The 27,108-nt window shown below is 43.5% G+C and overlaps 1 protein-coding gene across 1 annotated transcript; it reads right to left on the bottom strand.

Annotated features, from left to right (window-relative positions):
* Window positions 1-8,738: 8,738 nt before the first annotated feature.
* cdk2 (cyclin dependent kinase 2) lies at window positions 8,739-27,032 on the bottom strand. The gene is made up of 7 exons (XM_084316193.1): window positions 26,569-27,032; window positions 24,741-24,818; window positions 14,658-14,778; window positions 13,934-14,104; window positions 12,240-12,341; window positions 10,970-11,173; window positions 8,739-9,439 (listed from the first exon to the last, which is right to left on the bottom strand). Exons 1-7 carry the CDS (start codon window positions 26,682-26,684, stop codon window positions 9,335-9,337), a joined length of 897 nt encoding a protein of 298 aa, XP_084172319.1. The 5' UTR covers window positions 26,685-27,032; the 3' UTR covers window positions 8,739-9,334.
* Window positions 27,033-27,108: the final 76 nt, after the last annotated feature.

The raw sequence follows: 27,108 nt of genomic DNA, 5'->3' as shown, positions 1-27,108 counted from the left end.
GATTGAAAACTTTATTAACAGATTGCAGAATGGGTACACTACAGTACAGCTCAATACACACAATTGTTAAGGGGATGCAGACCAGAGAAAGACTTTTGTCTTGTTTACATCAGGGTCCCCCATTTTCAATTCATCAGGACATATATGACATACATGACATACAGATAGTCAGTACTGCTACATCTATACATTTATGACATACCAGATTTGCAAATACAGTACTGTTTGTGATACAGAAGGAGTCAGGAAAAGGGAGTATATACATTTGACGTAGAAACTGTACATTGGAGGAGGTTGGGTGGGGGGGGTTGGGTACACTGGGATATTGACAACCATACTGGGTAATATACATTGGAGGTGGTTGGGGGGGGGGGGCACACTGTATATACAAGCAAAACTGTACATTGAGGGGGGGGGGGGAGACACTGTACAAACAAACAAAATTGTACATTGGACTATTGACAAAACCATACTAGGTAAATGACTGTACATTGGAGTGGGTTGGGTTAGGATATTTACAGGGGCCAGTGTTGAATTGCAGTCTCCCGTAGGTGTCCCTTGAGAGAGGTTTTGAAAGTGGGTAGTGATCCACATTCCTTTACAGCTTTGGGTAGGGCGTTCCACATTGATGTGGCATAATTGCGAAACGTGTTTAGGTAATGAATCTATATGATGCACAATCGACCTGAAGCATAGAATATTTATAGATATACATTTCCAGAGTGGTTTTGCATACAACAAATACCGCACACGGTCTTGACGTGGCTTTGTGACGTTCACAAACACCCACGTCTAACACCCTGGACATCTTCTTATTAGTTAGCCTTATCATAACGCCTGTATTTAGGTTACAAATGTATTATTAACTGGGCTTCAAATAGTCTTAATTTTTGGTGGAGGTAGTCGCCATCTACTGTCCTGTTCAGCAACTGACTACAACACGACTGACCTATATTGTGGGGGGCCCCGGTCTGTGATTTCAATGCTCTTTTGTCAAAGAATATTTACAAATTGCCTTTTTTCTTTTTTGACAAATGTTTACAGTCCTTTATATTCTATGACGCTATGACGGCTCATGGGGCAATGGATCCGTGCTAATTGGATGACGTGTTCTCACCCCTATACTGTAGGTCAAATGCTTTGGCTTTGGAAAAGACTTGGGAAGATGTCTGATCAGAGACTTACTAAGAAGATATTTACACGTTTACACATGCTTGAGTTGAAATCCTTATCTCAGGGGAACAATTTGGCATTTCCAGAACTGATTATTGTGTCAAATGTTTCTCACGTACAAATAAAAATGGTCTGTTGATACTATATATCACCTCTTGTGGACCGGTTGCTTCCAAAACTACTACTGTGTATTTTTCCTGTTGATCCACAATGAAAGCAATGGTTCAAACATTTAGGAATCTTCAAACGTTTCAAGCTGTTCAATGAGCAAGGCCGTGGATTAAAGGCTTTTCAACTCAATAGACGAGGGCTGTTTTCAATCTCTCTTCTATCCTACTGTATCAACATCACGCCTACACATCTCTGATCAAAGTCCCTGGCCACTCCTCCGTGGAGCGTGCAGTGTGTTTGTTGTAATTGTTTCTTCCTGTATAGCTAGTTTGCATTTCCTCATCCCCATCATATGGTTCCTTCAAAGACACACACGTCAACCAGAGTTCTTTCTTTTTCTTCAATAAGAGCCATTTTAAGGTGACTTCTCCAGGCCTGGGGAAAGGTCAAGTCTCCAAATACAGGACCTTTCAGGTTTTTCCAATGATATTTGAATTGGATACTACTGAAAGCCTGAATTCAACAGATTGACACTAAATAAGCAAAGGAGTTATGTGTGTAAATGAATGAATGAATGAATGAATGAAAACTTTATTAACAGATTGCAGAATGGGTACAGTGCAGTACAGCTCAATACATACAATTGTTAAGGGGATGCAGACCAGAGAAAGACTTTCGACTTGTTTACATCAGGGTCCCCCATTTTCAATTCATCGTAACATATATGACATACATGACATACAGATAGACCGTACTGCTACATCTATACATTTATGACATACCAGATTTGCAATTACAGTACTGTATTTGTGATACAAAAAGAGTCCAGAAAGAAAAGAGTATATACATTAGGCGTAGAAACTGTACATTGGATTGGGTAGGTGGGGGTGGGGACTGTACATTGGAGGTGGTTGGGGGGGGGGGGGGGGGGGGGGTTGGGTAGGAGTGGGGGGGGGGGGTTGGAGTGGGGGGGGGTTGGGTAGGAGGGGTGGGTGGGGACTGTACATTGGAGGTGGTTGGGTGGGGGGGGGGTAGGAGTGGGGGGGGGGGGGTTGGGTAGGAGGGGTGGGGGACACTGTACAACTGTACAAACAACACTGTACATTGGATTATTGACAAGACCATACTTGGTAATTTACTGTACATTGGAGGGGGTTGTGTTCGGACATTTACAGGGGCCAGTTTCGAGTTGCAGTCTCCCTTAGGTGTTTTTTGAGAGTGTTTTTGAAAGTGGGTAGTGATTCACATTCCTTTACAGCTTTGGGTAGGGCGTTCCACATTGATGTGGCATAATTGCGAAACGTGTTTAGTCCCTTGTTTGAGCCGAATCTGGGTTTAACATGATTTGTGGAGCTCCCTCTGGTGTTGTGATCGTGGTATTCACTGACCTTTGGGAAGTATTTAGTCATGTACATGGGTACCTTGGTCGTGTAGTGTATCTTGTAGACCAGGCCCATTGCAAGTTGCTGTACTCTGTCGTCTACTCTAAGCCATCCTAGGTTGTCAAAGTGGGCAGGGGTGAGGTGGGTTCTAGGAGTAAGGTCAAGCAGTAGTCTGACCAGTTTGTTTTGAGATGTTTGTAATTTTGTTTTTAGCGCCTTTGAGGTGCTTTGGTACCATGAGGTGCAAGCATAGTCGTAGTACCCTTGAATGAGTGCTCCTGCTAGAGTCTTCAGGGTATTCTTGTTTACCAGTGAGGAGATCCGGTACAAGAAACGAGTTCGTTGGTTGACTTTTTTTATTACATTGGATGCCATTTTGTCACAGGAAAGATTTGCCTCTAGGATGGAACCCAGGTAGGTAATATCTTCTTTCCTTGTGACAATATTGTCACCCACTGTAACTGAGAAGCCGTCGGTCTTGCTGAGTTTGTTATTTGAACCGAAGAGAATGGACTCTGTTTTGCCCATGTGTAATGATAGTTTGTTATCAGTATATAAAGAGATATACTTTACTTGACAACAGGAAATAATCTTTTTTGTATTCCCCCAATAATAGAACAAGAGAATAATAATAATTAAAAAAAAAAAAAAGGAAAACACAAACGTGCTTGTTGGTGGGGTGGGATAATTTGGTAGAATGTCTTTCCTACAAAAAAAAAAAAAATACCCACACTATGAGGAAAAGGTGAATTAGTAATAAAGTGGTGTTGGTTTGGAAAACACTGGTAAGGTAACTGGTCAGTCTGTATAAATACTGGTGGGGACTCGGGGGACTCTGTTATTTGTGGTTGTGAAAACAATCAGGCCACCTTTATTGTTCATCAAGTCTGCCAACAATAGCCTAATCTCTTTATCTTCACCCTTTATCAAATTCACGTTCAGCATCACCGAATACAAGTATTTGTAAAGCCTGTAGAAAGTCTAGTAGAAAGAGTAAAAGTAATGTGACTGCCAGTGCGATTTACTTTGAGAGAATTGATTGCAATGACTTTGGGAGTCATCGTGATTGATATGTGAATCTCTCTGCTTGCTCCCACCGAGCAGGGGATATGTTTGCATGGAAGTCTGATACGCATATAATTCGCGGTGGATCAGATCAGCTCAGTTGAACGCTACAGTTCTAGAGAAGCAATTTACTCTTGCCATTGAGATTGATATTGCAATCTTAGTGGATTTGTGCCCAATGGTGCTGGATACAATCCAGAAGTAAACCTCACCTGCCCTCTACTGGTGAGAGGTATCCAATACACAATAGTAAAAAGATAAATCTATCATTTCCTTTAGGAGCACAAATAATAATGAAGTACCTGGGAAGAACTAATCATATATTATAAAATCTATATGAATTTCTTTTTATTAAACTGATTGTTTAATTTAGCTTTTAGAATAGGAAGTAAGCAGGTATAAATGGGGATTTGAGAGTCAAATAGACTCTCTGAATATATGACTGAATCTCATTGGAAAGCAAAGCAAGATCCATTCTGGAAGAATTCCCATGCACTGAGACATCAGGCCTGAGACTTGGGTAACTCTGATGGTTAATCAACAGTTTGTTAACATATAGTTCCACATTAGTTATTGGTACTTAATCATTAGTACTGTCTGTGCCCCAACAAGTGTTACCAAAACCTGTATGCCAGGCGTTACATGCAAATGGCCACTAAACAGAAAAGTAAAATGATCAAACCTAAATCCAGCAGCTTCCATGTTTGCAAATGCCAAGATGGTTAAACAAATACAAAGATACAACAGTCAGCCAACTAACCTCAAAGGGGATGCCAGGGCAGCCAGGCGGAAGGTTGATTGATTGATTGAAAACTTTATTAACAGATTGTAGAATGGGTACAGTACAGTACAGCTCAATACATACAATTGTTAAGGGGATGCAGACCAGAGAAAGACTTTCGTCTTGTTTACATCAGGGTCCCTCATTTTCAATTCATCATAACATATATGACACACACAACATACAGATAGACAGTACTGCTACATCTATACATTTATGACATACCAGATTTGCAAATACAGTAGGTTTGTGATACAAAAAGAGTCCAGAAAAGAGAGTATATACATTTGACGTAGAAACTGTACATTGGAGGAGGTTGGGTGGGTGAACTGTACATTGGAGGAGGTTGGGTAGGTGGGGGGGGGACTGTACATTGGAGGTGGTTGGGTGGGGGGGTTGGGTAGGAGGGGTGGGTGGGTGGGGGACACTGTACAAGCAAAACTGTACATTGGAATATTGACAAAACCATACTTGGTAATTTACTGTACATTGGAGGGGGTTGGGTTAGGACATTTACGGGGGCCAGTTTCGAATTGCAGTCTCCCGTAGGTTTTGAAAGTGGGTAGTGATTCACATTCCTTTACAGCTTTAGGTAAGGCGTTCCACATTGATGTGGTATAATTGCTAAACGTGTTTAGTCCCTTGTTTGAGCTGAATCTGGGTTTAACATGATTTGTGGAGCTCCCTCTGGTGTTGTGATCGTGGTATTCACTGACCTTTGGGAAGTATTTTGACATGTACATGGGTACCTTGGTCGGTGTAGTGTATCTAGAATGAACTACCCACCCGTTAGGATGTAAAAAATAAAATTAAAAATAATATTAAAAAAGAAAATCTAACCCTAACTAACCTTACTGTCATGCACTTGTCCTAATAAACTAACCTACACTGTAGCACTCAACACACTGAGGAACATTGTTACTCAGCTGATAGAGTTGTGCCCTTCCTGATGACTTGTCGTACAAACTTGTAAGTCGCTTTGGATAAAAGCATCAGCTAAATGACTAAATGTAAATGTAATTGGAAGGACCTGGAGACTGTAGTAGCAGGAGTCTAAACCAGGAAGGAACTGAAGACTGTCGTAGCAGGAGTCTAAACCAGGAAGGACCTGGAGACTGTAGTAGCAGGAGTCTAAACCAGGAAGGACCTGAAGACTGTAGTAGCAGGAGTCTAAACCAGGAAGGACCTGGAGACTGTAGTAGCAGGAGTCTAAACCAGGAAGGACCTGAAGACCGTAGTAGCAGGAGTCTAGACCAGGAAGGACCTGGAGACTGTAGTAGCAGGAGTCTAAACCAGGAAGGACCTGGAGACTGTAGTAGCAGGAGTCTAAACCAGGAAGGACCTGATGACTAGTCTAAACCAGGAAGGACCTGAAGACTGTAGTAGCAGGAGTCTAAACCAGGAAGGACCTGAAGACCGTAGTAGCAGGAGTCTAAACCAGGAAGGACCTGAAGACTGTAGTAGCAGGAGTCTAAACCAGGAAGGACCTGAAGACTGTAGTAGCAGGAGTCTAAACCAGGAAGGACCTGGAGACTGTAGTAGCAGGAGTCTAAACCAGGAAGGACCTGGAGACTGTAGTAGCAGGAGTCTAAACCAGGAAGGACCTGAAGACTGTAGTAGCAGGAGTCTAAACCAGGAAGGACCTGGAGACTGTAGTAGCAGGAGTCTAAACAAGGAAGGACCTGAAGACTGTAGTAGCAGGAGTCTAAACCAGGAAGGACCTGGAGACTGTAGTAGCAGGAGTCTAAACCAGGAAGGACCTGAAGACTGTAGTAGCAAGAGTCTAAACCAGGAAGGACCTGGAGACTGTAGTAGCAGGAGTCTAAACCTGGAGACTGTAGTAGCAGATGGGCGGCTACGTGGTGCAGTGGGCAAGGCGCTCACCACGAATACTGGAGACGCTGGGTTCGCCTGTTCGAGCTCAGCGCTCCACATTGCTTTCAGTTTAGCTGGTCGTCCGTACTAATACACATTGGCAGTATTAGGGGGTGGGAAACTGATGGGTGGGGATCGGGCGTTGTGGACAGCGACTCCTACAGGTCGGTTGGTGCGCCTGCGCAGTAGAATCAGGAAGCGATGGGGGCGGCGCCCCTCCAAAGCGCAGACCCCTGACGCTGAAAGATTGCGCCGTGCAGGTGAAAAGATGCGACTGCTGTTACCTCGAATATCGGAGGGGACTTGTGCTATGTATGACTTATTCCACATTGCAGCCGGCTTGTGGGAGGCAAGAAACAGCGTTCGAGACAGGGGAGGGTTGAATTGGATGATACGAAATTGGGATGGGAGAAAAATAGAAAATGGGAGAAAAAGTGGATAAAAAAAAAAGGACTGTAGTAGCAGGAGTCTAAACCAGGAAGGACCTGGAGACTGTAGTAGCAGGAGTCTAAACCAGGAAGGACCTGAAGACTGTAGTAGCAGGAGTCTAAACCAGGAAGGAACTGAACTGTAGTAGCAGGAGTCTAAACCAGGAAGGACCTGAAGACTGTAGTAGCAGGAGTCTAAACCAGGAAGGACCTGCAGACTGTAGTAGCAGGAGTCTAAACCAGGAAGGACCTGCAGACTGTAGTAGCAGGAGTCGAAACCAGGAAGGACCTGAAGACTGTAGTAGCAGGAGTCTAAACCAGGAAGGACCTGGAGACTGTAGTAGCAGGAGTCTAAACCAGGAAGGACCTGGAGACTGTAGTAGCAGGAGTCTAAACCAGGAAGGACCTGCAGACTGTAGTAGCAGGAGTAAGGACCTGGAGACTGTAGTAGCAGGAGTCTAAACCAGGAAGGACCTGGAGACTAGTCTAAACCAGGAAGGACCTGAAGACTGTAGTAGCAGGAGTCTAAACCAGGAAGGACCTGGAGACTGTAGTAGCAGGAGTCTAAACCAGGAAGGACCTGAAGACTGTAGCAGCAGGAGTCTAAACCAGGAAGGACCTGAACTAGACTGAGGTAGCTGGAGTCTAAACCAGGAACTAGACCTCATCTTCAAACTAGCAGGCTCAGCATAGGGTGCATGCCTCAGCACTTGCTTGAATGCTGCGCTCCTACTTGGTCAAGGCCTACACACAGACAGAAATAAAAAAGTAACTAAAGTTAAAGTGTAATTTAAGATGTATGATAAGTATGGTGCCTTCAATTTTAACATATCCATTACCTACTCTTACTAGTTACTGCTGACCAGTATGACTTACTACTACCAGTCTTTATACCTGTATCACTGTACATATAAATACTACAAATCTGTACTTACATCTGATTAGCACTATACTCAGTAGTACTAATTTATATATTTTATACCCAACTTTACTGTTCCATTTGCACTCTGGTTGGATGCCAAACTTTTCATTGTACTGTACTTGTGTAACATGTCCAATCTTTTCATTTAGGAAGTAAACAAAGTAAATATTGAAGAGAAGTCAACATAATCAATCAATAATAATGATCACATTTTTAATGAGAATTTCTTCCCCCATCTGGTCTTAAAAATACTTTAAAAGGTAGAATGTGTAATGCCGGCCACACAGCCGTTGCAAAATTCTCATTTGTTTATCAAGGTGCAGTGATGTGGAATGATATACAAAATCTAATAGAAACATGTTCCACTTTAAATATATTTAAAAGTAAGCTTAAAAAAAGAACTACAGATCCTGCAGTCTATAGTATAGTATGTGTATTTGTGTAAAGTCTTTTACATTTTTTCCCCCAACATTATAATAGTATAGTGCTGTATTGTATGTATCTGTGTGTATGAGAGAGGGATATGCACATGCGTTTGTGCATAATGTGGGGGGGGGGGTTTGTGTAGTTATCCTATACAGGTTTAAGAGGGGAGGTCGCTTATAATCCCTTGGGTTTTTTGACCTTTCCTGCACATTTTAACTGTTCTTCTTTACTTATTTTATTCCAGAATGTATGTTTGTAAGTGCAAATAACAACAAACAAACAGCAACCTGTGGGTGATAGCAGCGATTGGTGTTGCAGTTTATTTACATTTTTTGTGTGGTCTGATGTGTGGGTTGTATGATAAATATGGGCCAAGATGTCATTTGACACAACCACAGCTTCTGGAAGCCTCTTTTGACGTCCCTGTTTTCAAAGACTACTGCCCTCTACACATGAACCATCTCTGCCATATACTGTACATATTCATACATGACTAAAAATAAGAATATCTTCTCCCAAACAAGTAGTGCATGTAAACACTATAGCCTACGACAACATTCATTAATAATAACACAAGGACTTAAACACGTTTATTTTCAACATGTGTAATAATAATACAACATTCGTTAAAAAAATTGGTATAACAAGATTTGGATAAAATTTAAGAGTAAGAAAAATGTGAACGCACAAATAGATAACTCTAAAACCTGTATTAAAACAAAGCAAAATCTAAATTCATTGCATTAATTATTTATACAAATCTGAATAACAATACAGGCCATACTTTTGAAAGGTAACTCGACTAGAAAAGAAACGGAACATCCAAATCTTTGAGATCATGTCATCAATTCAAAATGACAAAAAAACAGAAACCTCAGACTTGTCAAATACGTGTAACCTTGAACTCGAAGACAATACTTGCAATACAAATATGGAGAATTATAATATTGAACAATTTCCCCCATAACCATCATAACTTAATGGCAAAACTCTCAGGATATATTATTTCCAGAATGCTGGTTTTGGCTTTTTGAACGATCCGCGGAAAGGCACCAAAATAACCCATCCGTCCTCCGATTCTCTGGTCCATTGAGACGAGCGGACAAAGTGAGGCCGATAAGGTCCTTAGTGCTCAGAGGACGTTGGTGGAAAGACTTCACTTTTCCTCTCCTCAGAGTCGCAGATGGGGCACTGGCATGGTGACGTCGCGGAAGAACCGGTGAACAAGGGCGTTCTTGGCAGATAATCTCTTGTTCGGATCATAATTCAACATTTGCTGCGAGAAAAATGGAAATGAAGAGAGAACTAAATTGTAAAATCGGTCTAAGAGTAATTTCACACACACAATAATTAAGTTCATACACAAACATTGTGTATACGTTTTCTTCACAGCTCTATTTTACATAACCAAATACATTCCCTGTGGCTCGTTTCATATCTTGATTAGGGTTGCCGCGGTGATGTGAAATCTCCCATGACTAATAAAGTCACGACGACACCGGTGTTACCAGTGACACCAGACATTTTACAGAACGACGCTCAATATCTGTAGAGTGCTTGCTTTGATCTTTAGCGTCATGCGGCTACATTGATCCACTGTGTCTGTCCGTCAAGTCTGTTTTTAATTCATTTTCAGTGACTAGTATCCATTTGTTGGACAGACAAGAGTTCACATTCTAATTTAAAAATAAACCAACAGACAGAAATACTTTACGCCAATTTCTATCCGTTCATTGATGGATCAATGACGGATCAATGTAGCTGCAGCCTTATTTAGCGCATTGTGCAAACAATACTGTTGCTGGTCTGGACTGGTCTTCTGAGCTTCTCTCCAGTCGATCTGCTGCCGGGTTTAATCTGAAATATTAATCTGAAATCCTATGCATTCGCTGTGTAACCCGTTGTGTCGTCTCCAGAGCCTCCTTTCTCTTCTTCACATGAAGTTACATCTACTCTCAGTGAAAGTGAAACTACTCTGTACTGCGACTCTACTGCACAGTCAGAGACCCATAAAATAGGTCTGCTGTCCACGCAGACAAGTTCAGTTTATCATATTGTCTGACGTAATGAAATAACACGCTTAGTATTTTATAGATTAGAGTTTCTTATTTGATGAATGTGGGCACTGATATGTAAAGATTTACTAAATAGGTCTCATTTCTATAAAACAAAATAATAATACATTTTAATAAGCATACGGCGGTGGGTAAGTAATGTACTCTGTGGAGCCTGAACACAGAGTAACACTGGTAACACAGACTACCGTGGCCAGACTAATCTTGATCCGGGGGGGGTCCCTTTGAATTCACTTATGTTGAAATGTTACATTCTGGTTCCGGCCTAAGCTTATAAACACAAGCCCTGGCTTTCACTTCAAAGGCTGTACAGTTAACACTGAGAATAGGCATTCAAAAACGGGTTTTCAGATATCAAGTTCAGTGCAAACTATACAGCAGTGGATGATTATTCCTTTTGAAACGTTTAGCATTAGCTTTGCTACGACGTCACTGTGTACCATTATTTCCATGAAGTAAACAGGACTCGCAGTGCCGTCTTGCAGTTATACTAACGCTACTGTGATAAAGCCATTATATTATGAGCTTTGCGGCGAGAGCCGACGTTGACGTCAACTCAATGCTTGCGGTACGCCACTAGAGGGCAGAGCGACTAAGTGTGAGTGAATGAATGACTGACTGACTGACTGACTGACTGAATGACACCGCTGGTCCTAGAGGTGCTTCGGGTTTGATGGGGGAGTGAAATTAAAAACATGGACCCAAAAGCAGCTGTGGAACATCGCTCTCACCCCGAGCAGTTCTCTCCCGTCCTCGTCGAGAAGAGGCACCACTTTGGACAACTCTTGCCGGGCCCACTTGGGGAAGGAGGGCTTGTAGTCCGGCATGGAGGTGACGCCCGGCCAGACCGTCTCGTCCGGAGTGCCCAGGGTGCGGAAGATTCTGAACAGCTGGTCGATCTCTGAATCGCCTGGAAACAAGGCCCTCCTGGTGATCTGGAGAAGAGCATAGGGGAATCATATTACTGAGTGTGAGGTATTACAGTAGGACAGCATGTGGTAGTCTACACCCTCCCCAGGCAGACAGTAGGGCAGCATGTGGTAGTCTACACCCTCCCCAGACTGACAGTAGGGCAGAATGTGGTAGTCTACACCCACCCCAGACTGACAGTAGGGCAGCATGTGGTAGTCTACACCCTCCCCAGGCAGACAGTAGGACAGCATGTGGTAGTCTACACCCTCCCCAGACCGACAGTAGGACAGCATGTGGTAGTCTACACCCTCCACAGGCAGACAGTAGGACAGCATGTGGTAGTCTACACCCTCCCCAGACTAACAGTAGGGCAGCATGTGGTAGTCTACACCCTCCCCAGACTAACAGTAGGGCAGCATGTGGTAGTCTACACCCTCCCCAGACCGACAGTAGGGCAGCATGTGGTAGTCTACACCCTCCCCTGACCGACAGTAGGGCAGCATGTGGTAGTCTACACCCTCCCCAAACCAATAGTAGGGCAGCATGTGGTAGTTCTACATCCTCCCCAGACCGACAGTGGTAGCATGTGGTAATACACTCACGGCACACACATCCACATGTACACACTCACTTTAAATAAACAACTCACTGTAGCACCCACTTTAACACTTTATATTTATTGGTAAAGAGATTTGCACTACAACTCATACCTCATTGCACCTTACCCTAAGTTGTACCTCATCCCATTTCTGCATTGTACTGTATATTGTAACTCAGTTACTTTTTCTCTACTCCGCATTGTATATATTGTATATATGTAATTATTTTGTTTTGTTTACGTACTTGACTTTCTATTTTATACTTATCTGTTTTTATCTAGCACTCTCAGGAGCATAACAGAAAGAAGCATTTCATATAAAAGTATTCTGTATTTCTGTATGACAACTAATAAAGAAACTTGAAACTAGTCTACACCCTCCCCAGACCGACAGTAGGGCAGCACAGTGACAAAGGGTGAAAACTGGCATAACGGCTAAATTGGGGAGATGGGAGAAAAAAAGTTGAGCTGGTGTTTGTATGTGAGTTTACCATTTCAGCAAAGATGCATCCCAGACTCCAGATGTCCACGGCTGTAGAGTAGTACTTGCAGCCCAGCAGGATTTCTGGAGCTCTGTACCACAGTGTTACCACCTGCAAACCAGCACCAACGCAGTATAGAATGAAACACATGTTGTCATGCATATGAAAGAATATAAAACAGAATGATTCAAATCCAACGCCCCAATCCTGTTCAGCCATGGAAATATATTCATAGATTCTTAAGAGTAAAACTTGCAAACAATAGTAAGCTTTTGACAACTGTCTCCAACAAAGACACAGGCCACGTTCACACTGCAAGCCTTAGTGCTAAATTCTGATTCATTGATCAGATCAGATTATTTTTGTTCACATTCACATGTTCACAGTTTTAATGTGGCTAATTATCAGATTCTAGTGTAAACTGCTCACGCTCCTGAACAGACCTGCATGTGCAGATGAGGTTTACCCTGAGGTGGTAGGGTGCGTAGCATCGACGTTGTCAATACCTAATAATAATAATAATAATAATAATAATAATAATTTAGGACCTGCTCAGAGGTCATTAATCGGCACGCATGCGATGCATGCATGCGATTCGTCTCTGCGATTAACCCATCCCGTCGTCCTTCCCCCCCAAGGGCAGCCGGGAGCAGACAGGCGTCAACGTGAGCCGCGCCAGGGAACCAATCCAAGTGCTCCTGTCCGTCTTCGTCAAGGACGCCACAGCGTTAGCGATCTTGTTGTTGTGCATGTTTTTCCATTGGGTTTATCTTATCGGGGGGGAAACCCTTGCGAGCACGGGGAGAACATGCAAACTCCACACAGAAAGGCCTGGGTAACTGGCATCATGGAAACCTGGTCCCCAAGCGGGAATCGAACCCTGGACCTTCTTGCTGTGAGGCGACAGTGTTAACCACTACACCACCGTGCCTAAGCTCACATCAAAGGGGCTACAGGTCTGTTGAACTTGGCAATGCTACACAATAGTGTAGTGTGGTAGTAAAATCTGATCTGATCAATAAATCAGAATTGAGCACTTGAAGGCTTCAGAATCAGAATCAGAACTTAGGTCTTTATTGCCAAGTAGTTTTCACATACAAGGAATTTGCTTTGGACGTTATCAGTTCGACATTAGCGGACAGACATTAACAGACATATCATACAATAAAGAGGTGAAGTAAAATAAAATGAAATATGAGCTAAGTTAAGCACAATAGAATAATATAATTATGAAATAAAATATAGGCCAGGGCTGTACAACTGTAAATAAGAGGTTGAATAAAATGATATGGAATATAAACTAAATTAAATATAGCACAATCGAATATAGTACAATTATAAGTTAAATTAATAGGCCAGGGCTGTACAACTGGGCAGATGTGGTCAATTATAATAATAAACTTTATTTGTATAACACTTTTCATACAGAAGTTGCAGTTCAAAGTGCTTTATATATATTAATTATATATACTAATTAGTGTGTGAACGTAGCCATAGTGTCCTAGAAGTTCACAGAGCAGCTCTAGGGTTCGCCTCTTGATGATGCCATCATCACTAGAGTCTCGTCTCTCTGGTGATCGGCTTGAGGAGAGACTGACCCTGAGCTGTTACAGTACTATAGAAATAACACATGGGGAATCGTATTTTTAGGGTGGATCTTCCCTTTAACACAGCTGTTGATATGAAGGAGCTGTGCGTCTCACCTCGTGAGTGTACGTGCGGACGGGCACCCCGAAGGCCCTGGCCAGGCCGAAGTCGGCCAGCTTGATCTCGCCCTGGGCGTTGATGAGGAGGTTCTGGGGCTTCAGGTCTCTGTGGAGAACCCGGTGAGAGTGGCAGAAGGCCAGACCTTGCAGCAGCTGGAAGAGGTAACTCTGCGTCCACAAGCAGGCAAGAGAAGCATACAGTGAGATGCAGAGATTTATAGACATACGTCTATTTTAATTTACAATAAGACTACTGTTCATAGGAGTTAGAAGGAACACGCTAACATTATGGGAAAATAAATACCAATTTCCTCTCCGTGCGTTCAGTAGAACGCTATCCGGCCGCAAGCTAGCCTAGCTTAGCGCAAATTAATTGAAGCGGATATGAACCGCTAGCCTAGCTTTAAACTCGGAGAGAAGTGTTTTTTGGCCAACAACTAGGCTAGCTGATCCGTATCCACTTCTATTCGTTTGTGCTCAGCTAGGCTAGCTTGCGGGCGGACAGCTTTCTACTGAACGCACAGAGAGGAAATTGGCATCCATCTTCTTGTCTGACTCTGGAGAAGACGATAAGCACATTTCCCAAAATGTTGATGCGTTCCTTTCATAGAACATATACTAGATTTGCCTATTTTGTACAGATATCACATCAAAAATACAACCGTTCATAAGAGTTAAGAGTCTAGATTTGACTGTGTTGTGACATATATGCTATGCTTACCTTAACCAGAGGCAGAGGGATACCGGTTACTGTGGAGGAGTCCATGAACTTCTTCAGGTCCTGATTGAGAAACTCAAACACGAGGTAGAGCTTGTTCTCCGTGTGGATGACGTCACGGAGCCTGAAATCACAATCACAAACACTTTGCTGAATACAATAAATGCACAGGGATTTTCACTTGGTAGATAGATAGATAGATAGATACTTTATTAATCCCCTTCAGGGTATCTCACAGCTCACACAGTATACAGACGTCGACAGTTCACATTCACAGTTTCGCGTTATGTCTGCATCATGAATAAAAAATAAGCCCATGATCAAATTCAACTAAATCATATCTATCAATATCAATAAGAGCGTGATGAGATAAAAGCAGGTGTATAAAACAGGTGTATAAAAACCGGTGTATAAAAACAGGTGTATAAAAACGTGTGTAAAAACAGGTGTGTGGGAACAGAGAACAGGTCAGAGGTCAAGGTTTCCTGCACTATATTGCGCTGTTGTACAGTCTGATGGCAGTGGGGACAAAGGACCTCCTATGCCGCCGCTCAGTCCTCGAGTGCAGGGAGATTAGCCCTCCGCTGCGACTGCCCCACCAGGGTGTGGTGGAGAGGGTGGTTGGTATTGTCCATAATGGCCAGCAGCTTGCTCTGCGTGCGGCTCTCCACCACGGTCCCCAGTGGGTCCAGTCTCCTCCCCACCACTGAGCCAGCCTTTTTCACCAGCTTATCCAGCCGCCTGGCATCCCTGGCCGTGGTATTACCATTGTGACGATGGTACAAAGACATTTCAACGCCAACAACTATTTATAAAGTTCCACAATATGAGACATACATGGTACAAGGTAGAGCTGCTACTAATGATTATATAAGTAATCGATTCTTCCAACTGTTATTTTATTGATTAATCAGTGATTATAACGATAAAATAAAATTTGAACATTTCCATTTAAGTTTACTTTATTTATTTTTCCAATTCATGCCAAAGCTATCACTTTAACAAGGTATATTTTTTAGGGCCCTGCTACATTGATCCATCTAAAAACAAAGAAAACTGACAGAAGGTATTGATGTCCATTGGTTTTAGGCCGTGAGCCAGTAGGGTTGGTCGTTACCATCTTGGGGGACAAACTTTCATAGTGATTTTTGGGAAGGTATACACCCCTACTGCTAGAAAGGATGTGATAGCAATGTAGCAGTTGCCTCCAAATGTGTGCTATCACATCTTTTATAACACTACCAAGCATATTTTTCAGGCCTCCTGTCCGAAATTACATGCCCCAAATTAATCATGATAGCTCCTGAACCATAAGGCCTATATGTTTCTGGTCTCCTTTGATAGGTAACAAGCTAGGACATATGAATCCAGTGAAAGTAAACCCACATATATTACCATTCCAGAGTAAATGGAGATACAATGAAGGGAAACATCATATTTTTACCCTCGCCTGGTACATAATCTTAATTTAAAAGGCAATATGACCATTATAACCAATATCCCATGGATAATAATGCAACTGAATGTGTTCTCCTACTCCTTGACTACAAATGTAACTGTAAATGTGATGACAATACATTAGAAATACAACATTTATGATACCATTTAAAAAGGTATACTCAGGGCGGCTGAGATGCGCAGTGGGCAAGGCAGCCCTGCCCCCTCCCATCATACTGGGAGGCACTCAGGTGGCCTCCGTGGAGTCATGCCGATTCCTTGGCATGACCATCTCCCGGGATTTGAAATGGGAGCTCAACATCACGGGCCTGCTCAAAAAGGCCCAGGGGAGGATGTTCTTCCTCCGGCAGTTGAACAAATACAAACTGCTGAGGACCATGATGGCCCAATTCTACATGAGTCCATCCTCACCCACTCCATCATCTCCTGGTTCCCCGCTGCAGCGGCAAAAGATCTCGCCAAGCTGCAGCAGGTGATTCGCTCCGCGGAGAGGGTGATCGGCTGTCCCCTGCTCTCCCTCAGGTCCCTGCACGACTCCAGGGCATTGAAGAGGGCGAGGAAGATCATGGCCGACCCTTCCCACCCCGGTCACAGCCTCTTCACCCTGCTCCCCTCTGGGAGAAGGCTGAGGAACCCAAAGGCTGTGAAAGCTCGTCACAGACTGAGCTTCTTCCCCTCAGCCGCCAGGCTGATCAATGCCTCAGGCCCCCCCCCCCCCCCCCCCCCTCTGCCCTCAAGTGACACTGGCACAATAACACTGACTGCACTGCACTAGTCCTTACTGGAACTCTGCACTTTTCACTTTATATATATGTATTTAAATGATTAATCCTCCATTGCACTGTTTTTTGTCCTGTGTCTGTGTTGGTGTTTGTCATTACTGTGAAAAAAGAAAGGAAAAATGCATACATTGTAATGCTGCAACAATTACCAATGTGTTTTACACAAATGGCTTAATAAAGGAATCTGAAGGCGCTCGGCACTAACGCAGGAGATGCTGGTATCGAGCCCGGCTCTCGCCGTTGCTACCGGCTTGGCCGGTCGTCATACTAACACAATTGGCAGTGTTAGAGGGTGGGAAAGCTCCCCTCAGTACAGATAGTTCTCAGTCTCTATCCGTGGCGCTGTTGGCGGTGCTCTCCAATGGTCTGGGAGCCGAGACTAGTACAGATGTAAAAAAAACAATAACATATATAATAATAATAATAATAATAATAATAATAATAATAATAATAATAATAATACAAAACCTACCATACTTTGTTTTACATCTTCCACATCTTCATCAGAACTTTCCACCCTCTCTGAGGTGGATGCCTGGTTCTCAGTCTGCCAGTCTACACATGTCAGTGCACCTGAGGCCATTTGCAACACACATACATCTTGGGAGTAAACACATTTTTGGACAGTTACAGGCCAGTAGATCCAGGACGGCATCGGGTGCTGGCTGGCCTTCCATCCAGTCCACCACCAACTGTTCAGCTTCCTCTTCTCTCTCCATCTTCAGGCTTCTGCCAACAGGGATTGGCACTTGTGGGTCCTTCTCCAAACATCTTCTCCATATACCAGCCTGGTAGTTGGCTTTCTGTGCATGTTTTGTTAAGCAGTCCTTGCAAGGTGGGAGTTGATGACTTTCAAGTTCACCTTTTTTGGCATAGAAAATGTGATATCTGAGCTGATTGACCTTCGTGGTTGATGCTTTTGGGGCATACAGGAGACATGTAAATGCCTCTAGTTTGTCCCTCAGCTCGGGGGAGAGATCCCATTCCTGACCCAACTCTGAGAATGTGTCCTGATTTTGCCTATTGCTGGTCAGAATTTTTAGGGCACTTGTCTTCCCTTTGCCTCCAAAAGCACTTACAGTGTCACATCCTGTATATGCATGCAACCCGATGAGAGCCCTACACACCTCTACGCGAACAGTGGCAGCAACCTTCCTGGTGTCCACAAGCCTTGCACAGGATTTACTGCCACACATCTGGAACAATGGGGCCTCAATCTTGTCACAGAACGCTAAAGACATGATAAAGACAACTGTGTCTTCTGAGCAGATAACTACAGATGGGTATCCCTCTCTTTGTGGCATGGGCAGCATGGAGAAGTAGGCAGCCATCTGCTTCTTGTTGATATTGAAGAGCTGACACCTCCTCACTGTCCTGAGATGAGATGTCATTCACAGTTGCATACAGAATCTTGTCTTGTAGCTTTGCTCTGTACTCTGCCTTCCTCCATTCATCGACTATACAGCTAATGAGACTAGTTTTGTTACTGACTTTGGTCAGGAAGCTCCTCCACTGCCTCACCATCTGTGTACCTGTGATACCTTGCAACTCATGACCAGTCTCTTCACCCCGTAGAGATCTTTCACTGTTCTTGATAGAGTTCTCCTTGTATGTGTCAAACACAACATCTATTCTGCTACTCTGACTGCCTTCCCTCAGAGCCATACCCAGAACTGTTGTGGCAACATCTCTGAAAGTAACTTGATCACCTTTCACTCTTTGGACCAAGTTCATTCCATCAACCACTGTAGCAGAGTTCCCTGGGAGTTGCTATGCTAATGCTAAATTTTTCTGCAAGGTCGTGGCCAAAGTAGCTTTATTTGTCTTTCTCAGCAATCCGCCTGGTGTGGACTGGACAGGGCCCAGGAAAATCGCCCAAGGGGATGAGAAAGGATATCTTCCATATGTAGACTGCGCCCTTGTGCCATCACTTTGATGTGTCCAAACAAAGACCTGTTTGCTTTCAAGATGATTGCCCTCCCACTTGATTTCACTTCTCTCTTCTTACACATATCACTGAATGTTTTTAGCCTGTTGGTTTTCATTGGGTCATGGAATTTCTTTGCTGGTAGGTCTTTCTCCAGTCTCTCATCCTTGAATATTGCATAGCATTGCTCACCAATCTCATATGCCTTCATCAGGTTGGAGTCAATCTCCTTGGGGGCGGTCTTTGCTGTAGAGATTCTAATGAGGTCCCGCTTCTCTGCAAATGGGTTGACCCATTCCTGTATGAGGCTAACCACTGCTGAAACTGCTTCCTCATCTTTCAGGATTATTGGCTGCTGTAGCTCCGCATGACAAACCTGATTTGTTACCTTGCACCATCTCCCTTAACTGTTCCAGGAATGCACTGCGGTGCTCAGCTGTTATAAGATAAGATAAGATATTCCTTTATTGATCCCCTTGGGGAAATTCAGGCATCATAGCAGCATGGGGGAAGGGGGAGTGGTACAGTAGTAAAAACAACACAGGCAGTGTAAACAATTAGGTCAATATAATTTACTATCTAACTAGCTGAACAAAAAATATTCACATTATTCACAGTGTCACATAAGGTGCAGTATGCATAAGGTAGTGTTATAATTTACTATCTACTGAGTATACATTATTCACAGTATCACAGTATCCACATAAGGTGCAGTATGCCTAAGGTAGTGTAGATTGTCCTATGTAGTAACGCTTGACAGCTCCAGCATTCAGGCTGAACCATGTTGTGCCTCCAGGAGTCTGTGTGTCTTTGTTAACTGTGACTTCAGTAGCCTGGTCCACAGGGATCCGTCCAAAAGGGGTTGTTACTTGACAGCTGCACCAAGAATTGGCCTGTCTTGAAGGCCTCATACACAGCAGGATGCTTCTCTGGGCGGTTTTTCATCTGAGCAAAGTAAGGGGACAGGTACCTGGCATAATTTATCTTATCATAAGCAAAGCACCATGGGGTCATGCTTCTTATAGCATGGAGGTGCAACTCCCAGTCCCCCTCACGAGAGGCACGCAGAAGGCCAAGTATTACGTTATAGACCATGTCAATGTATGACATCCAGAATGCAGAAAGCTCTCCATTGTTGTGACGGAGGTGTTCCAGAAAGTCTGTCCACAGGGTTATCAGCTCAGCTAAGAGTGGACTTTGCAGCAGATTGTTCGCCGTCTGTTGGTTCAAGTCACTGGCCATGTCTTTCACATTGTCCAAGAATGATTTGATCATCCCACTCTTCTCTGGAATGCTGTCCTCAATCCACAGTGTGAACTCTGAACTCTGCCCATGCGAGTCTCATCAGTGCTTCATAGATGTACTTATGGACCCTGACAGCACGGTTATAGTGTTTACCATCAAGGACTCTATTGACAGAACCCTCTGCGACAATTCCAGCCTCTATGCATATGTCCTTTAGACCAGCATCCCGAAATCGCTTTCCTAGGATGGCTAAGGCATTACGTATGGTATGGAATGTCCCCATTCTGAGAAGAATGTTGGAGAAGCGCTCTTTGTGCTTCCAGGCAATTTCAGTGGCTTTCGCATATAGTGCTTTATCCATGACTACCACAATTGATTCTAGATGCAGTTCCTTTCTGATTATCTCTGATTGATTCAGGATTTCAAACACTGGTCAACTGTGGCTGGTGAATTGATGGTTGGCAGATACCCAACTATATCTTGTGAGATTGGTTCTTGGTCCCTGGTGCTGATATTAAAACCAGTCCAGCTTGGGATTGTCTGATTCTCTGTATCTGTTTGCCTTGCAAGTGCCCACACCAGGTTCTTCTTGCAGGCAAGAAGAGCAGCTTCCTTGGTTTTCTGGACACAGTGTTCCCTGGTTTGGAGAGGCTGTGGGCCCACACACGCACCTGCTACATATACTCCCAGTTCTTGGTCCTCAATAGTGACCGATCTCTGCTTCAGTTTCTCAATGTGTGGAAGCTCAGCTCTTGGTAGTTGTGGTCCATAGACATTGGCCTGTACAACTATACCATTGACTCTATGTGATGTGCCCTTTCGAGTGAGAGTTTCCTCAAGTCTATCAATATTGTCCCATGCAAGATTGATGCTGGAAGTACAACTCTTTGAGTTAAGGCTGTTGCTAGCTTTTGGAGACACAGAGCAGTGTCATTCTCTTCAAGTTGGGAGTAATAGACCCCATGCCCAAGCTTGTTCAGTGTTTGGATGAGCTCAGTATTACCCATCAATGTTTTTACTGCATAAGGAAGTAGAAGGTGGTTTGTGTTAAAAATGTAAACATGATTACTTGATTAAAATGTTCCTTACGCTTTCTCCTAGCATCACGATCGGCCATGCTTGCTGAAAGAGGGGTGTGGCTCTAATGCAGTCCACTTTAGATGATGTGGAACAGTGGTTGGCTTATAGACATCCAATAAAATGTTTGTTCATATGGGTGGGTGGAGTCAGATAATAATAATTATAGATCTAGACCGCCTTTAAAAGTCATGTCCATGGATCAAATGGGATATCTTTATAAATTGTATCATAAATGTTGTATTTTTTGTGTATTTTCATCAGATCCAGAGTTACATTTGTAGTCAATGAGTAGGAGGACACATTCAGTTGCATTATTATCCATGTGATATTGGTAATAATGGTCATATTGCCTTTTAAATTAAGATGATGTACCAGGCGAGGATATAAATATGATGTTTTCCTTCATTGTATCTCCATTTACTCTGGAATGGTAATATATGTGGGTTTACTTATGTGACGGATCATACTGGGTCTGCGTTGTGTTTGATGTTAAATGAGAATGTCCCGAGGGGGAGTCGAACAGGGGGCTCCCGTGTCCGCGGGCGACGACACAGGCCGCTGCACTAAGAAGTGAATTCACTCCTAACTACCGTCCCTATGCGTCTGTTAACCCTGTTATGAGGAAGTGAGTTTAACTTACCAGCCCGCACTGCCACAGTCACCCGTCAACACACCTGTTTCAGTGACTGTGGACATACCCACGGACTTCCCCGTTACACTTACACTGGATTCATATGTCCTTTGTTACCTATCAAAGGAGACCAGAAACATGCATATAGGCCTTATGGTTCAGGAGCTATCATGATTAATTTGGGGCATGTAATTTCGGACAGGAGGCCTGAAAAATATGCTTGGTAGTGTTATAAAAGATATGATAGCACACATTTGGAGGCAACTGCTGCATTGCTATCACATATTTTCTAGCAGCAGGGGTGTATACATTCCCAAAAATCACTATGAAAGTTAGTCCCCCAAGATGGTAGCCGTGGCCCAAATTTGGGGCCCTGGCTCACGGCCTATTTGTTTATAAATTAGAACCTAACATAGTAGTACGCTTGCGAAAACAACAGCTTTGCTAGCGGATGGTAACATCAGAACCCGCCAACATTATGGGAAATGTGCTTACGGTCTTCTCCAGAGTCAGACAAGATAGATACCTATTTCCTCTCTGTGCGTTCAGCAGAAAGCCATCCAGCTGCATGGTAGCCTAGCTTAGCACAAATTGGAAGCGGATTGATTGATTGATTGATTGAAAACTTTATTAACAGATTGCAGAATGGGTACAATACAGTACAGCTCAATACACACAATTGTTAAGGGGATGCAGACCAGAGAAAGACTTTCGTCTTGTTTACACCAGGGTCCCCCATTTTCAATTCATCAGGACATATATGACATACATGACATACAGATAGTCAGTACTGCTACATCTATACATTTATGACATACCAGATTTGCAAATACAGTACTGTTTGTGATACAGAAGGAGTCAAGAAAAGGGAGTATATACATTTGACGTAGAAACTGTACATTGGAGGAGGTTGGGTGGGGGGGGTTGGGTACACTGGGATATTGACAACCATACTGGGTAATTTACATTGGAGGTGGGTGGGGGGGGGGGGGGGGGCACATTGTATAAACAAGCAAAACTGTACATTGAGGGGGGGGGGGGGGGGGGGGGACTCTGTACAAACAAACAAAATTGTACATTGGACTATTGACAAGACCATACTAGGTAAATGACTGTACATTGGAGGGGGTTGGGTTAGGATATTTACAGGGGCCAGTGTTGCATTGCAGTCTCCCGTAGGTGTCTCTTGAGAGAGGTTTTGAAAGTGGGTAGTGATCCACATTCCTTTACAGCTTTGGGTAGGGCGTTCCACATTGATGTGGCATAATTGCGAAACGTGTTTAGTCCCTTATTTGAGCCGAATCTGGGTTTAACATGATTTGTGGAGCTCCCTCTGGTGTTGTGATCGTGGTATTCACTGACCTTTGGGAAGTATTTTGCCATGTACATGGGTACTTTGGTCGTGTAGTGTATCTTGTAGACCAGGCCCATTGCAAGTTGCTGTACTCTGTCATCTACTCTAAGCCATCCTAGGTTGTCAAAGTGGGCAGGGGTGAGGTGGGTTCTAGGAGTAAGGTCAAGCAGTAGTCTGACCAGTTTGTTTTGAGATGTTTGTAATTTTGTTTTTAGCGCCTTTGAGGTGCTTTGGTACCATGAGGTGCAAGCATAGTCGTAGTACCCCTGAATGAGTGCTCCTGCCAGAGTCTTCAGGGTATTCTTGTTTACCAGAGAGGAGATCCGGTACAAGAATCGAGTTTGTTGGTTGACTTTTTTTATTACATTGGATGCCATTTTGTCACAGGAGAGATTAGCCTCTAGGATGGAACCCAGGTAGGTAATTTCATCTTTCCTTGTGACAATATTGTCACCCACTGTAACTGAGAAGCCGTCGGTCTTGCTGAGTTTGTTATTTGAACCGAAGAGAATGGACTCTGTTTTGCCCATGTGTAATGATAGTTTGTTATCAGCGAGCCATATGCAGATTCTGCCTAGTTCAGAGCTGAGGGTTTTTTCAACCTGTAACTTGTTCTTGTCAGAGACCAGCAGGGCTGAGTCGTCCGCAAACAGGAACAAGTTGCAGTCACAAGCTGACGACATGTCATTTGCATAAATTAGGAACAGGATAAGGACCACTAGCCTAGCTGGTGGCCAAAAACACCTCTCCCGGAGTTTTAAGCTAGGCTAATGGTTCGCATCTGTTCCATTCCTTTGTGCTAAACTAGGCTAGTTTGCAGCCGCATAGCTTTCTACTGAACGCACAGAGAGGAAATCGGTATCTATCCATCTTCTTGTCTGACTCTGGAGAAGACCGTAAGCACATTTGCCATAATGTTGGCATGTTCCTTTAAATCATGACACCCTTAGTAAAAAAAAAAGGCAACAGGATCTCACAGTAAAAAAAAGGATATAGTATAATAACTCTCCGTGAATGTAGTTCTAAGTACATCAGTGTAGCATATATAGTGTGGTTGTGGTGGGAAGAGTCCAGTCGTCCGTTAGACATTATGTAACGTGTCTCCCCACATGTTCTCATCAGCTGGGAGGAGGGACAACATAAAGTCCGAACATTCTACATTCTGACTCTGTACTACATTCAAGAGACGTACCGTAATTAACCCTTTCACTGCCGCACTACCAAACGGTTAACCCTTTCACTGCCGCACTACCAAACGGTTAACCCTTTCACTGCGACAATACACAGAAGGTTAACCCTTTCACTGCCACAGACGGTTACCCTCGGTAGTGTGATAGTAAAGGGCAGTGAAAGGGTTAAAATGTTACTGTATCAGTTTTGGAAAGGTCTTTGCGGTGGGCCTGTTTGATCGTGTGGCGGCACAAATATAATCCACGGGGAAACGCTGGTGTTGCATTTCCTCTCTGTAGTTATGCCGATTAAAATAAGTAACGTAAAAAGAATATTCTGAAGGATTTCATAGTTATATAATCGGCCAAATGCTACGGTTACCTCTGATCTAGAAAGCAGGTGTAAAGCAAAACAATAAGCGTGTTAACTAGCTACTTACTTGACAATGTTTGGATGACTGAGTTCTTTGAGTAGCGAGATCTCTCGGATGGCCGTGCTCGGGACGCCTTCCGTTTCCCTGGATGGAAGACATGGTCAGTTAGCTGGACAAGTGGACATGTTATTCCAGTTCATTGCCTATGAAAGTCTTCTTCGAAATACAACATTTTGCTCAGTATAGGTGCAGAAAATAATATTGTTGACTTTTTTTTTTAAAGATCCATTTCATTCACTGCATGCTAGGTGGGTCTGCAGTAAAGTAACACCACTCTTGGTGGATTCACACACCATGAACATGTTTGGGAGCCCCTGGTACATATTTGGAGGCCATTATTTGTGATCAGGCTCCCTCCAAAAGCTTTAAATAGCTTCTTGGGAGACCTGGCACAAGCACACAATTTTGATGATGATGTTCCTACGATGATGACATGTATCGTGTGTGTGAATAAAGGGCGCGACAGTACAGGTAAATGGTGCATTTATATAGCGATTTTATCCAAAGCGCTTTACAATTTGTTCCTCACATTTGACCCATTCACTCACACACCGATGGTGGAGGCAACCATGCAAGGTGCCAACCTGCTCATCTGGAGCATTTAGGGGTTAAATGTCTTGCTCAAGGACACTTCCGACACGCTGCCCAGGAGGAGCGGGAATCGAACGGGGAACCTCCGGATTACCAGACTGCTGCTCTACCTCCTGAGCCACTGTCGCTCCCCAGTATTTGTGAGGAACATGGACCCCCAGACACCAAAGTACTAGAACCTAATCCAGGATGTCATCAAGAAGTAGCTGCACCTGCTCTACAGACTGAACTGGGTACATGTTTCTTAGCTCAAAACTGCTGATAACACTATAGAATAAAGCTCATTTGGGGTATAGAAACGCTGAGAAAAAGCTGCAAAGTCCACACAATCAGTCTCAAATTAATCGCACAGCAATTCCAGATTTTACACCTTGATGACATCAGAGGTCTTAGCTATCTTTGATTTCTGAAGAGATTAATCTTCTCAAATACTGATGGGGCTGCCACCATAGTTATAACAAACAAACACTAGACACCATGTGACATCACACACATAGGGTTCTTCTATTGGAGGAAACTTTACACAGGCTCATCCGTAGACAAAACAGATTTTCTCAAACGTCCTTTTTGATGTTCGTAATCAATTCAATGGACACAGTGACACACAGTGCTATATTTGGTTCCCGAGCAGCCAAATCAAGAGGATATTGTTTAATATATAGAATTACATGCACAGCAGTCTATTCAAAACACACGTTCACATTGCAGTTCTGGAAGCAAAAGATTTGACCACACAAACAATGGAGGTCATCCCACCACATATGCTCAGGCCAGCTGGAAGAAGAAAGAGACGTGTTGCATGCAGCAGTCAAAACGTGAACAATGTATATGTATGCATCCAAGTGTTATTATAATATAATAACAAGTTATATTATTTAACGTTGCTATATATTACATAAGAAAGTAGGCCAGGGTCCCCCCCCTTACATAAATAGTACCCTGATTGATTGATAACTTTATTAACAGATTGCAGAATGGGTACCGTACAGTACAGTTCAATAGACACAATTGTTAAGGGGATGCAGACCAGATAAAGACTTTCGTCTTGTTTACATCAGGGTCCCCCATTTTCAATTCATCACAACATATATGACATGATACAGATAGACAGTACTGCTACATCTAGACATTTATGACATACCAGATCTACAAATACAGTACTGTTTGTGATACAAAAAGAGTCTAAAAAAAGAGAGTACATACATTTGACGTAGAGAAATTGTACATTTACTGCAACACTTACGTGTCTAGTCTGATTTTCTTGAGGGCAACAGTTTCTCCTGTGAGTTTGTTCTTCGCCTTGTAAACAACTCCATAGGTCCCCTCTCCTATCTTCTCCACTTTCTGGAACGAGTCCATGGTTAGGCCCTCCAGCTGGACAACTTGACCGTTAACCGCTAAAAACAAACAAGCTAATAACAGCGACGCTACCGCTGCTTTGTATTGTTCCTCCTCACGTTAGCAGCTTAGCTAAAGTTAGCTTGACCCACTAACTCAGCCGAGAGGTTATCTTCTAGCCAGCTGGACGTCTCGTCGGCTAGCTGGTTAACTAACTAACGCGTTGGTGTTACAAGTTACAACCTGCAACTTTGCTGCTATGTTTCTTCCCGTTGAGTCCCGAGAACAGACACGGTTACTTTGGGCGGCAGTGTTGTTAATGTCGGGGTGCCGTGATGATGACACGGTGTGGACGCGGCGGCTCTCCCTCTCTTCTGAACACAACACAACTGGGAGCAGCTCGAGCAGCTTCCCGCGTTACCTTCGAGGCGCTCGATTTCTTTAC

Source organism: Notolepis coatsorum, assembly GCF_963971535.1.
Source record: "Notolepis coatsorum genome assembly, chromosome: 6".
Classification (NCBI taxonomy): domain Eukaryota; kingdom Metazoa; phylum Chordata; class Actinopteri; order Aulopiformes; family Paralepididae; genus Notolepis; species Notolepis coatsorum.
This window is presented reverse-complemented; position numbering and strand designations above follow the sequence as displayed.

Excerpts from the sequence above, each read along its gene's own strand:
- cdk2 (XM_084316193.1), bottom strand. The coding sequence starts at position 26,684 with ATGGACTCGTTCCAGAAAGTGGAGAAGATAGGAGAGGGGACCTATGGA. Across the intron at positions 14,779-24,740 it reads AGTCATCCAAACATTGTCAA|GCTCCGTGACGTCATCCACA; the intron begins GTAAGTAGCTAG and ends TTGTGATTTCAG. Across the intron at positions 14,105-14,657 it reads TCCCTCTGCCTCTGGTTAAG|AGTTACCTCTTCCAGCTGCT; the intron begins GTAAGCATAGCA and ends TTGTGGACGCAG.